At 32.6% G+C, this 14,337-nt stretch overlaps 1 protein-coding gene across 1 annotated transcript in view; it reads right to left on the bottom strand.

Annotated features, from left to right (window-relative positions):
• Positions 1-14,337, bottom strand: part of LOC129226777 (soluble guanylate cyclase 88E-like) — a 162,598-nt gene that overhangs the window by 24,522 nt on the left and 123,739 nt on the right. Inside the window, exons 7-9 of the mRNA XM_054861406.1 lie at positions 13,285-13,431; positions 6,464-6,610; positions 2,859-3,015 (exon numbers count right to left, since the gene is read on the bottom strand). Of these exons, the coding sequence (XP_054717381.1) occupies positions 2,859-3,015; positions 6,464-6,610; positions 13,285-13,431 (451 nt within the window). The remainder of the gene's footprint in view (positions 1-2,858; positions 3,016-6,463; positions 6,611-13,284; positions 13,432-14,337) is intronic.

Genomic DNA, 14,337 nt, shown 5'->3' with positions numbered 1-14,337 from the left:
CATGCTACATCTACAACTTGAATGAGTTTTTTCACTTTTAGGTATAAAAAGAGTAAATCCAATAGCAAGGTGTGCAAGATAAAAAGAATATTTTATGAATGTGTTTCGAAATAAGAAAGAATATTTTATGAATTTTAATAATGTGTTTCGAAATTTCATGCATTCTTTTTTTGTGTTAAGCAAGAAAATAGAAGCTTGCTTTTCAAAGCTGTAAAATTTCTACTCGTTCGATTTCCGAAATTTTTATGAAGAACGCTGCAGCATTGTATTCATGACCAGTTTTTAAGCTAGCATTAAATATTGCCAAAATGCCAAAATAACATTTTCGGCAATATAAATAGAAGTATTTGCAAAAATCTATTCATAAGGTAAACCAATGAAGTTGAATAAATACCTTTGTGCTAGAAAAGTAATAAAAGAAATAACAAGTATATTAAAAATGTATATTAATGCATATTAAAACTATACAATAATTAACATTTGTACCGATGCATATCAAAATTGTTGAAAGAAGTATTCTGCTTTAAGCTGCATTTCGTGTAATATATCTAGAATTCGATATATATCGTTTTTAATTAATTTTCTGCTATTTGCATCTTTCAATGCAGTAGAAATCGAGCTTCTTAGTAATTAAAAGATAGTAAAAAGAAAGTAATATAACCTTTACGTATTTTTCTGATCAAATTAATAAACCTAATGTTAGTGAAACATTAATTTGTTTAATGTTTTCATGAAGAACTTAGAAAGTAGGATTCGAACAAGCAATAAAAACAATATAATAGTTATAACAATAATTTCATTGGTATTTACTGCCAAAGTTTTGTGATCCTTCTAAATCTTATCCCTTTTTATCTTCTCAAGACTATTCACTCAAGTCTTATCTCACAATGGGGAAAATGCGAATTAAATACAGAAGATAATTTAAGTTTTAAAAAACCGCTCATTTTCCTCCAAAAATACAATAAACAAAAAAAAAAAAAAACACTGAGCTTGATTTTTTTAACTCTTTCAAATTATTTATGATCCTTTTTTTTATCCCCTTAAAACTGCTCACTCAAGCTGTATCTCACAAAGGGAAAAAATACGAGTTAAATAAAGAGGATGATTTAAAAAATATAAAAAACCGCTAATTTTCATTCAAAAATACAATAAACCAAAAGAAAAAACGCTGAGCTTTGAAACGATGATCAAAGTTCATCTTACGTAAGAAAATTATAGCTTTCGATAGGTATGAATGAAAAAATCTTTCAAAGATTCTTTGCCATGAAATTTTAAATGTTTTGTGAAAATTATGTTAAAACTGGTAAAAAGGTCCGGATATAATGACGCAATACATTTTTAATGATCTAAATTCTGCTTCCCTTTATTATAATTAGTACTAAGAGAGGGTGGATAAGCCTTCCATGTCCTATATAACTAATAAAACGATAAGACTTTTGTTTATTAAATTAAAATTGCTGTTGCACCTGTCCTTTTTTAACCTTAGAAATTCTCATGGACCAATAAATAAATAATAATATTAATAATAAGTCATTTGTTTTACAATATATAGCCGATCCTCGATAACTCAAAGTTTCATAACACGAATATTTTTTATCTCGAAGTTTTTATAGTAGTCTCAGTTAAGTAGTCTCAAAATAATTTTGTGTTTTTAATACAAAGTGGTCTGCACATCTCGGATGTATTTCTTTTAAGTCGAAGTTTTTAAGATAGTTTCGTTTCCATTTTATGCACAAAAATGCAGCCAAAATAAGATTTTTTTCCTTTAAGACATTGCTTTGCTTACAATAATGCTCCTATTTGCGCACAGTGTTGCAGAATTGATGAAAATTGGCAGATAAGGCTACTTTTTACCGGGTCTGACGATCTAAAATTTCATTGCCGGCTGATCTTTGAGATACTTATTTTTGTTGATGTGAACTGGACAGAATTGAAAAATCACTTGAATATATTGAGGAAAATGTAACTTATGTGTGAATCCATTTTCTACTTTTGCAAGCTCTTCATGGAGACTCTACTGGTGCAGTTTCTGATGAGAAATATTCCCCACCACCATATAATTAGCAAGTATCAGATTTTGAAAATATTTTACTGCGGTTCCAGGAAAATTTTCTCTTTTCGAAGCATCTTGATAAAATTTATTATCTGTGAAGATTTTTTTTCGTAGTACTACTAATTATTTTTGTCCGCTCGAAATACCGTTTACTCGAAGAAATATTCGAGTTAAAACACTTCGAGTAATCGAGAAATGCCCGTATATTGTAGAACAAATGACTTATTATTAATAGTATTATTTATTTATGTATTTGGTCCATGAAGGATACTAATCTTAAGTTAAGAAAGGTCAGGTGCAACAACAATTTCATTTTTTAAAATAATTTTCACAAAACATTTTAAATTTGAGGGCAAAAATTCTTTGAAAGATTCATTTATTCATACCAATCGAAAGCTATAATTTTCTTGTGCAAGATGAACTTTGTTCATCTACGTCAGCAGAGTAGAGTGTTTATAAAATAACCTTGAAAGAATAAAAAATGAAGTTCAGCGTTTTTTCTCTTTGTTTATTGTATTTGCCTTAGAGCAGGAATTAGTAAATGGATTAAGCATATCCAATCATTGGTATAGCAAAAGCTGAGCTAATGTCCCCAAGTCACGTGACTCAACAATGATAAAATGAAACTAGCGAAAGAAACCTGATTTCTTCCAATGCTTTGCTTTAAAATCTATCACTTGACTTGGAATCTTCGCTTCACGAATGAAGTCTCCATTCCCCGCCACTGTATATCTTCTCAATTGTTTTTAGCCAGCTTCTTGGGAGTTATCGAGAGTTGACTGTACTATACAATTGTAGTACTCACCCACTCGTATTTTGAGACTATCCCCCGTTGAGGGGTCTTCCAGTCCTCCAATCACCACTACCATATCGAGCGCCATGAGACAAACACGGTCTGCATGTCGCTCCTCAACTTCAGGACAGCCAGAAACAACCATATAAGCATCTCCAATTGTTTCGACCTCAAAAGTAAAATACACAATGGGTTAGAGAATAAATATGTTAAAGAATCCTAACATTTCAAGATCAAACAATTCTTAATTACTCTAATACCTGCGTACAGTTGCATAGTGATTATCAGTTTGTGTTGTAAAAAATATTTGATAGTAGGAAAAGTTACGGTATTTTAAGTTATTGGAATCAATTGAACCTCTCATTTTCAAAACTTCATTTTCTGCGAAATACGAAGAGAAGCGAAAGTTAGTTTCAAAATGTGTGGGGCAAAGTGAAATGGTTTAGATAAATAACATTTTTAAAAATGAAAAAAAAGTGAAATTTATTCTGAAAATTACAGTTCATAAAGAGAGCACGATGTATTTACACAGTGAAACCTGTGTAAGTTGACCACTTGCGGTGCACTACTTTAGTGGTCAACTTAAACAGTTGGTCAAGTTACAGAGGTTGATTTGTATGATAAGGGCTAATTCCGTGCCTGAAAAAAAACGGTCAACTTAGACAGGTGGTCAACTTACAAGAATGGTCAACTTCACAGGTTTTACTGTAATAGAATTTGTAATAAAATGTCATTTTTTCATTTTTTAAAGAAACTCTTACGTTTTAACAAAACTGGGATAATTATACGTGCGATAGAAAGATAATGAATAAATGAATGAAATTATTAATGGAAAGATTAGGATTAGGAGTAAAAAAAATGATTAAATAAATATGACAATGAAGAATAATTAGGTGAACGAATAAATAATGTGTTAGAAATAAATAATGAACAAATAAAGCAACGAATATGTATTAAAAGAGTTAAGAAATAAATGGATAAATAAATAAAAATAACTATTTCACTTTTACCGACACGCAATTTACAATTTGTATAACACATCTAAAATCAAAACATGTCCTACGTTAAGAGATAAACTTCTGCACTGAATTTCAAAATGTCCGAAAAATGTTTTGAAATATTGGTAGAAAGAACATTCTCATTTTAAAATGCAAAAAATGTTTTTATTTGCCTTAAAATACAACGATATCAGAGCCTAATTTTAGGACTGGCTTGTACTATCATGTACCTTAATCTTCACAGGCATTTATTTTATAACTGGAATCGACAACATGTTTAATAACAACGTTAAAGTATTTCCGTTAAAGTAAACAGGTGGCGGTTAAAGCTAAGTAAATTATTTTATCTTTTCACTTCGTCACGCTTTGGTACTTTACCCTACATTATGCGACTATGGAAACGGAAAGCAAAATCAGGATTTGAAAGACTATTTCTCTGTAATCAGCAACAGCGAAAAACTACCTTTTGAGCATCTCATACAGCTCTGCCTTTTTGACGAGGGCCTTGAGTAAAGGACTTCCAAAACATAAGAACAGCTATTTTGTTAAATAATAATTCTTGCATTCTGACGTAAACTGAAAATGTGAAAAGAGCGACCAAATGAGATTGCAACATATACTGCACAAATATTCTCTTAGATTTAGATCTTTCTTTGTCTGTCAATTTTTTCATTAAAAAATTATTGAGCAATCACGATTGCTAATTGTTTTCATTTGACTGTTGAATGATGTCTTTTGATTTTCCCCTCGCCTCCCTCTGCAGCACCACCGTCGACCGGCCCCTCCCGATGCTGCTCTAGCGAAAACCGTCTCCAGGTTGTGTCCATATCCTACGCACACACGCATGCATACACACGCATACGCACACACATGCCTGCACACACAAAACACCTCCACACACACATACCCACATTCTTGCCTGCACACAGATACAAAAACATGCGCCTACACACAGATACAAACACATACGCCTACACACAGATACAAACACATACGCTTACACACACACACACACACACACACACACATACGCTTACACACACACACACAAACACACGCATACATACACACACACCCACACACTCGTGATTGAGAAAAAATATTTTGAATTCAAGATGTCAAAATTCATATTAATTTTTAATTTTTTTTTACATTGTCTTCTGTATTTCATTCTTGGACGTTGTATCTTTATTTTTTATAATAGTTGATTATGTACCAGTAAAAATCTAATTGGAGCACTGTTTATTTCACTGATTTTATACTCAACAAATTATTTAAAAAATCATTTCAGTAAATCTTTTAAAACTGAGAGTTAACAATGAATCTAAATAATTAGCAAAGTTCAAAGCTTACTGGATCCGAATAAAAAAATTGCTAACTAACCATATTTCACTCCTCCCAGATGAAACATCTTCCCTCTAATCAACATTTAAAGTACATTTTTTAATGTAATAGTAATTCAAAACTAATTGACTTTTACATATTTAGAGTAAAATGTAGGAAGTTATTATTGTATTCAATCTCCCTTAAGCATTTAATTTCTTCATAAACTACGTAATATTGAATATTTGCAAAACGTAGGCAATAAGTTTAGACAGCGAAAGCAAGTGGATCTTTTGAGGCTTTTACTCATTTGTGTACTACTATATCTGGTATCCAAAATGCATTTCAATATTAACTGATGCTGACTCCATGAAGATTTTATTTACCAAAAATCGTTTGAAATAACAATGTATTGCAATAGAAATACATCATATGTTTGCATACTTCTCTACGCAGCATAAAATGAAATTTCCAAAAAGCGTCCGCGTATTTGAATGCGTAAAACTCGAGAACTAATCGCCAGTTTTTGCTGAAATTTTCAGTTTAGGTCTTTTTTGAACCACAAGGGTTTGGAAACTAGATAGAAAACAGTTCAACAAAAAATTATTTTTTATTCCAATTTAGACATGATTTTCGCATAACTTACCGAAGATGGGGATGATAAATTACTTGCACATATTAATATTATGTATCGTTCAAAAGGGCAGACTTATCTGCTTTCCATGCAATTTGTTCCAATTCTCTAACTGAATTACGGCGGGTGTTATTTGTGTTTCAAACTCGAATTTTTAAAATCTTTGCTAGTTTCCAGACGCTTTTTTCTTCATTAAAACCACAAAAACAAAAGCGAAAAAATAGTTCCAGAGTCTTCCTTTTGACGCCATTGAAAAGAACGATTTTTTAAATCCAGATCTAACCAAACCTATGGTCGCAGAACCAAGCTTCTGTCTCAGTTTTAAAAAAGTTACAAGCATTTTAAGTCGAGTTTAAAAATATCTTCTCGATTCAAGTAATCGTTTTTTTACTTTGTTGCCATGGTTACGTTTTTCAGCTTCTTCGCTTGTTTTTTCTTTCTTATTTTAATTTCTTTAGCGTATAAAGCGATCAACAGACTTTCTACGTTGGCTATAGCGCGGAAAATATCACTTGACATAACTTTTATTTTCAAGGCAGACCGTGAGAAGCCGGGCAACGCAGCTAGTTATCATTAAACAGTAAAATCTTTATTACTTAATCTAATCCATTTTCAGCAAAGAAAAAAAAAGCAAGAAAAAGAAAACACAAGAATAATCTCACCTTGTAAATATTATGCTTTTCCGTCAATTGATCAAACAAGCTGTACATTGCATTAAGCATTGAAACCACCTGCATGGGGGTTATGCGGCTGCAGATTTCTGTAAATTTCACCACATCGCTAAACAAAATTGTGACACTTTCAAAGAACTGAAAAATCAAAAAAGTTATTTTTTTCCTCCAGTTGCTACACACTAGAATTTTAAAGTGAATTGGTGAGCGAAAAGACAATACTAGTAATTACTTTTTGTTACATTGAGAATATTTTTGTATTCAATATTGATTGTTGCTTTACATGAACACAGGTTTTTCCATTTAATTCAATTAATTTACTAACACTAACATAGAGGAACATAAGTTATAAAGATACATCTATACAGAATTGGTATAAGAAAAAATATTAAGTAAGCAAAACAATATCACGACTCTCAAACATGTAAAAAAAAAAAAAAAAACTCTTCCGTTGTGATTGTCCAAATACTTTTTCTTTTCTTTCCCCCCTTTTTTACTTTCTTCTATATCTAATATATAGAAGAAAGTATTGGATTCGTGCAAATTTTCGAATTTCGAATTTTGACGGATTCGAATGTTTTGAGGTGTGCTGAGTCCATTTCGACCATTTTTGGAAAATGTCTGTCTGTCTGTGTGTGTGTGTGTGTGTATGTGTGTGTGTGTATGTATGTGTGTCACGTCTGTGTGTGACCAGTTTTTTGTGGCCGCTCTACAACAAAAACTACCGCATGAAATCGAACGAAATTTAGTACACATATGTGCCCCTATGTGAACTTGTGCCCATTAGTTTTTGGCGCGAATTCCTCCAAGGGGGGTGGAGCAATGGGACGTTTTTCGAGTTACGCGTGCTTGCTATTCCTCAGGAAGTAACTGGCGGAATCAAACAAAATTTTGTCCATATGTTGGTATTAACAGGAACAGGTGCTGATTCAATTTTGGTGTCAATAACTCAAACGGGGGTTGAGCTATAGAACGTTTTTTGTCGTCAATTGTGACTGCTGTATCTCAAGAAATAATGAACGGAATGAAAGAAAAATTTATCGGCAAGTAGCCCTTAGTGGGTATAAGAACTGATTTTATTTTTGTGTCAACAGCTAAAAAGGGGGTAGCGCAATCACCCGTTCTTTTTTTCCATTTTGAGTGCCCTATCTCAAGAAGTAATGCTACGTTCTGGTTGAAATTTGGAATATATGTGAATCCATATGTAAACAGGCTTTGGTTCTATTTTGACGCCGATCGCTCCAAGAGGTGTTGATTTTTTTTTTTTTTTTGCGAATAAAAATATTTTTATTAATGCAACAATAAGAAAGATAAATCGTAATAGATTGTCGTCTGCGTATTTCTCGTGATTTTAATTGTATGGAAATGATAGGAAATATTATCTCAATGATTTAAAATTTTTAACTGTTGCCATCTTATGTTTGTTAACAAATAAAATATTTGTAATTCATTCAAGCAAGGCTTTTAAAATAACTTTCAATTTTCGCTCTTTGCTTTGCTTTTGCAATAATTCAGACATTGGGATAGTCGTCAAGTTTTTGCATGTGTCATTTTGTTTTTGTTGGGAATATTGCTTCCTCGTCAAGCATGGGGAGGGATCAGAAAAAAAAAAAAAAATATAGAAGAAAGTTTCGTGATGGCCACAACATACTAGTTTTGGTAAAAGGCTCCTGTTTTATAAGCCACATATTTCATCAACTTAGTGACATATTCAATTTTTTTTGCAATCGTTGCAACATGTTGTTTGTAGGTTTAGATTACCGCTAATTTTTGGTCAGCTGACTATCTAGAATAGTCTAATGTTTAACTCAAAAATGAAATCGCATAATTTTGCATAAACTATAGATTGGCAAAGTAAAGATTTCTTGAAAACTCGATTGGCTTGGAGTGCCCTTGGCAAAATTAAACGCCTAGTGCAGTTTTACATCGAAGAGAGCCCTTTTGCCTCCATCTGGTGTGGGAATCTCAGCGTAAAAATTCTCTTGGTGAATGCTTCCACCAATAGTGGTGCCACGTGAAAGAATGGATGTTATATTAGGGGATCACACTAGGTCTGCAAAAGGTTGTACCTCTAACAGAACACACTATTTGGCATTGCCAAATACAAACTATTTATACTTAAATGATGCAGCAATTGTCTCCCTGTTGTCCTTTTTTATTGATTTACTTGTTATCTTGGAAACGATAGCTCACCGATCTTTACAGTTGATCTGTGTCTTCGTAAGGTACTGTTTTCATTGTAAAGTATTACTTTTTCTACTAGTGGTGATCATGTCTTCATGCCCCCAGTATGTCATTCACTATGTTTCTTTTACTCGTTTGAAAATCCATTTCCAAGGGTGGGTAAGAAGGTTCTTGAAAGGGAAGCAACTGCAGATATTAAGCAGTAGGTTACCGATAGTCCAGTCATCAGATCAAGTTTTGAGTAAAACGCATTTAAAGATAACATCCTGGGTAGGTTTTCATTGATTTTTACATTTTTTTTCATTATTTATTTTTTCATTGATTTCATTGTACAGCAGCACTTACCAGGGCCACTATTACTATCTCTTGCCCCAAGAAAGAGGAGATGTTCTCCTACTATTTGCACTGGTTATCTCCGAATTGTTAATTTTGCCACTTACATCCCTTTGCTTCTCACTGCCTCATATGTAAGATCAGCGAGATCGCGCTACCAGAGAACGCAAGGGCCGTAAAGGTTTTACTAATAACGCTATCTCACTGATCCTATCTATTACAAAACAAAGTGGTTCGATTCAGCTTCCATTTTATCCGCCTTCTCTCTGTGGTCAAACTATACACACCTCATTAGGCTCTTTTTCCCATATACAACAGCGTCCTAAATTTTCATCAATACTATGGGTATCCAAAACACTGACTCACAGTTGTCCATAGTAAAAGACTTTTTCTTTTTTTTTAACATGTTGTTCAAGGCAATGGTGATATTGTGTATAAAGTCAAAGCCAAAAGTTGAGACTGCGTTTTTCTTCGGAGTGTGAGAAAAAAAAAGCACTAGTACTAAACTGGTTTTTCACTCCTTTAACGCTAAACCAATCTCTACCCCCTTAGCTGAAAAAAACCTTCTTTTTTCACCTAGAGTCCAGCCCCCCCCCCCTTTAAAAAAGAATAGACTTAACTAATAGTATTATGCTGTAAAAGTTTTAGCTTCTTACTTAAATTTTAATAGGGTGCTCAAAGCTGAATGAAACCTTTATTTAACATTAGCCGTAATATAGGAAATGCCCCAAGAAAAGAAACATTTAATTTACCTGGCTGTTTTTACTTCCTTTTACAAAAAAGGAAGTATTGTATTCGCGAAAAAAATTTCACCCAAAAATCGGCCCCTATTTCCATTTTGCTCACTCTCGAGGAACGTACAGACACCCGAAATATCCATTTTGACGATCCCCGAGTTAATTGCAGTTAATTACAACAAGTTTTCTCGTGACGTCTGTATGTACGTATGTATGTGCGCATGTGTGTATGTGTGTATGTATGTCGCATAACTCAAGAACGGAATGTCCTAGAAAGTTGAAATTTGATAAGTAGACTCCTAGTAGGGTCTAGTTGTGCACCTTCCTTTTTGGATGCATTCGAATGCTCCAAAGGGGGTATTTAGCCCCTTTTTGGGGGGAAATCATTGTTACTTTCGATGTAAACTCAAGTGGTGTTATAATTTGGCGGACACTTGGTGATATATCGCCAGTCTTTTGGTCGCCAACATAGCGACAAATTTGGCGATTTTTAATTTTTTTTATTTTTTATTTTTAAATCTGGTTTTAATTTGGCCACTGTTGGTGATATTTAAAAAGTAAACTATTGAATCATATTAAAACTGCCAATAATGAGAAAATGACATTAAATTGGAGTAAAAAGAAGTCATGTGATGTAGCTTTATTTAACCCCCCTCCCAATACGTATGAAGTCTGGGGGTGGGGTTGAGCACCTCCTTTCAGTTGAAATAGGAAGCTAAAATTTTTCTAGTATATAATTTCATCTCTTTTTTTTTTTTTTGGAATAATTATTTTATTGCAATGTATATGCATATTACTAGTGTATATTACTATGTGTAGCATTTCTTTTCAGTTCAATGCTTTATTTATCCCTCCCCCCTCCCAATACGTATGAAGTCTGGGGGATGGGGTTTAGCACCCTCTTTCAGTTGAAATAGAAAGCTAAAATTTTTCCAGTATATTATTATCCACAAGTCTAAAAATATTGAGAGGTGGCCCGTTATCTAGGAGAAACGTTTTTTTTAAATGTATTTTTTGAACCACCCTACCTCTCCCGTTATAACGGGTAAGGTCTTGAAAATTGTATTCTTTGTTATTTCAACACGAAGTTTAACAAACACATTTGTTTTTACTTTTTTGCAGTTCTCTGAAAATGGTTGATTTACATCTAGTACTTATTTTTCACTCACCGTTTTAATAAACTGTTCTCAAGATTTTAAAGCAAAGCATCGCTTCTAATAAAGAAAATCTATCCAGTTCCTGTGCACAACTGGCAAAACAGGTAATTTAATTTTGAAAACAATGTTTGCTTTTATGTCAGTTGGCAGTTTTTTCAAATAGTTTTTAAATACATATGACATCATTCTTTTCTGTAGTTTTAAACGAAATTACAGCTACATTTTTATGAAATGTATTTACGCTAAGATAATACGTTACTGCCAGCTCATAATTTCACATGTTACATAACTTATTAACTTCATATCACTTAAAAATGTCAAAAACTTGTCATGCAGGAGATTTTCAGAAAAATGTAAGTTGCGTCAGAGTTGATTAGTTAACAACGCTTTTTTTGACGCATACAGTGTATGGAGCAGCATCATACAAAGTATCTAAAATATTAATTATGTAGTCTTTGTTATCAGCATAAATTTAAAAAACTAAGCCGATTAGTAATAAGCAGCTTACTAAGCAAATATACTTTTCTTCAACAACTGCATGATTTTTCTCGCGCATGTACAAAGTATTTTAAACTAATTAATTTAATCAAAGGAAAGTTTGTCTATTTGGAGGTAATCTTTTATGAATACATTTTTTAAAAAGAGTCAACCAATTTCTCCACTATAAATATTAAAATTGACTGAGTATACGTTGGAGATCACCATTTTGAAAGAGTTTTATTCCGTTTTACTCGTTATAAATAGATTACTTCAACGTTTTTAGTTGCTGAAAATTTCCAAAAAAAAATCGTGGCTTGTATTAAAAAAGAAGTAAGGCATTTCAGCAAAATAAAACTCGTATTACGCGTTAGCAAATTTTCTCTCCCACAAACACACACACACACACACACAAAAGAAAGAAAGAAAGGAATATATTTTTATCGTCGAGTTGAAAAAACATTCTTAAAATGACTTTAACGTAAAATAATGCAGAATTACAGGAAAAGAAGAGAAAATGTAAAAAATTTCTTTTTTGAAGCGAAAAATACAGCTTTTATTTGCGGGTTTACTGTGTTACCTAATGGAAAGAATTTCAACGACTAAAACAAATGCCATTTAATACGAAAAATGAAAATGTGTTCTGCAATTCTGGGAACGATTGTGTTTTCCTTTATTAAGTGCATTCGTTCAACAGCTTTTACATCATAAGTCCAAAAATAGCTTCTAAGCAGTAACTACAAATTTAATGGCGCAATGGGGTCGTTTCCGAAATTATAAAAAAAAAATCTAAAAAAACATGCTTAAAAACATAGGATTTGACCACGTTTTAAATAATATGACAAAGTTAATATTTTTTAGCTTATTATTTTAATCGGTGAGAAGATTCAATTTCATTTTTTACTTTCTGCATGAATCACAAGTGATGAAATGCCATTCACTGATACTATTATCGCAGAATGCAATATTTAATTCACTTCTTTACTCGCATGCATTGGCAACGATTCGGTTGATAACAAGCGTTGAGCCCTATATTTAATTCACTTCTTAATTATCGTATCGTGGAAACGCGGTAGACAGCAAGCGTAAGCATTCAGCGAGCCAGTGGAGTAGCGCGCAAAAGTTCATCACTTATGACGTCATACAAACCACGCCTTGTTTGAAAAATCGTGCACTTCACTGGCACGTTGAATTGAATTGAAGAACACACACTTGCTGTCTACCGCGTTTCCAGATTATGATAATTCAGAAGCGAATTAAATATTGTGCTCTATGCTAATGGCATCAGTGAAAGGCATTTTATCACTTATGATGTCATATGTAAAAGCATAAAAAAGGAAATTGAATCTGCGCATTAATTAAAATATTTTTTTAAAAATATTAAACTTTGTCAGCTATTTAAAAAATGGTTAAATCCTATGTTTTTAAACATGCTCTTCAGAAAAAAATACTTTTAAAATTTCGGAAGTGACACCATTTTTAATTCTGGGAAAATTTATCTTGACCATGCTAAAAAAATGAATAGAAAAAAAAACTACAGAATGAGTCAGTGTATATTGAAAAAGTAAATAAAAATGGCGTGTAACAAATAAAGTTGAATAAATACCTTTGAGTTTGAAAAGTAAAATAAGAAATAACATTGTGTAATTGCACAAAATTGCTGATTAATGCAGACACGTGTTTCCGGGTTACAAGGAGCCCCTTTTTTCAATGCAAAATAAGTGAGCTTACAAATGAAAAGACATTCGACAAAAGCGTGTTCAAAATAGCGTGTCGTTCCGATAAATATTGCATTGCCAACAAGCAAAATATTTTGTACATAAAATTGACAATATTCTTAAAATAAAATATTTTATAACGGGTTTTTATATCACCCCGTAGTTTACTAAAATAGAAGACAACGAATATTCGCAATGGGTTCTACCTGACATGTCTGCAATGCCGGTTCGCCCTTTCTGAGTCTATCTGCGACTTGTCTGGGGATCATCTGATACAACAGTTCATCTGTCCTCCTCATCTCAACATCCAATTTGCGCATGGAATCCTCCAGCTGTTTGCTTTTTTGAAGTTCCTGGAAAGATATAATTTGTCTCACATTACATCTCCCTTAACAGAAAATATCTAGGTGAGGTTGGTGGTGGGATACGAAGCCCTCACTCAATTCGAATCCCAACCAGAGCATGGATAACATTGATCGATGCAACCCTTATTCTGATTATCGCTTAGTAGTTTGGAACTTACTTTCAAGTAAAGATCCTCTGGTTATCTTTAAAATTAGGGGAAGCTGCTGATCGGATTAAATTTACTTTTCAATTTTTGCTTTTCTCTGGGAATGGATAATCGATCGGAAATTTTTTCTGGCAGAATCTACAACTTATCATCTAATTTGGCAATTTTTGTCAGGTAAAAACCTCAAAGTTTTTAGCTTCAAAAAAATTTTCTTAAAAACTATCTTTTTTGTCCGTGGGCACAACACTCCGTTCACCCTGCGAACAGGTGCCTTTGTACCCATGGAGATATAAAAAAATATATATAAATAGGTCTGAGGAACTCAATTATACTCAATACATTTTCATACGGCATTTTATATTGCTATACTTCAAACATCCATTGAAAATAACATTAAATAAAATAGCCAAGAGAAATTAAACTTTGAAAATTATCGAAGAATTTTTTTCCCTTTTTTAAATTTTACTTAATTTTTAACATCGTGAACTCTTTAAAAAAGTTAAAAAATAATCAATATGTTTTTAAACAAAAAAATAACTAGATTGTATTTTAGTATGGCTCGCTATGTACCTACATAATAACTTCAATTTATATGCAAATTGAAACCTTTAACCAAAATTAACCTATTACAATAAACTCAGTTTAGATTCAACCAACAAAATACTAGAAAAGACGACTTCAAATGAAAACAGGTGGGATTGACGGTCTGTAGATCCTACAACAGGTGGGGGTTACATCAACACTATAT

This window comes from Uloborus diversus, chromosome 7 (assembly GCF_026930045.1).
Source record: "Uloborus diversus isolate 005 chromosome 7, Udiv.v.3.1, whole genome shotgun sequence".
In the NCBI taxonomy this organism is placed as follows: domain Eukaryota; kingdom Metazoa; phylum Arthropoda; class Arachnida; order Araneae; family Uloboridae; genus Uloborus; species Uloborus diversus.
The sequence above is the reverse complement of the archived record's forward strand: the minus strand, read 5'-3'. Positions and strand labels throughout refer to the sequence as shown.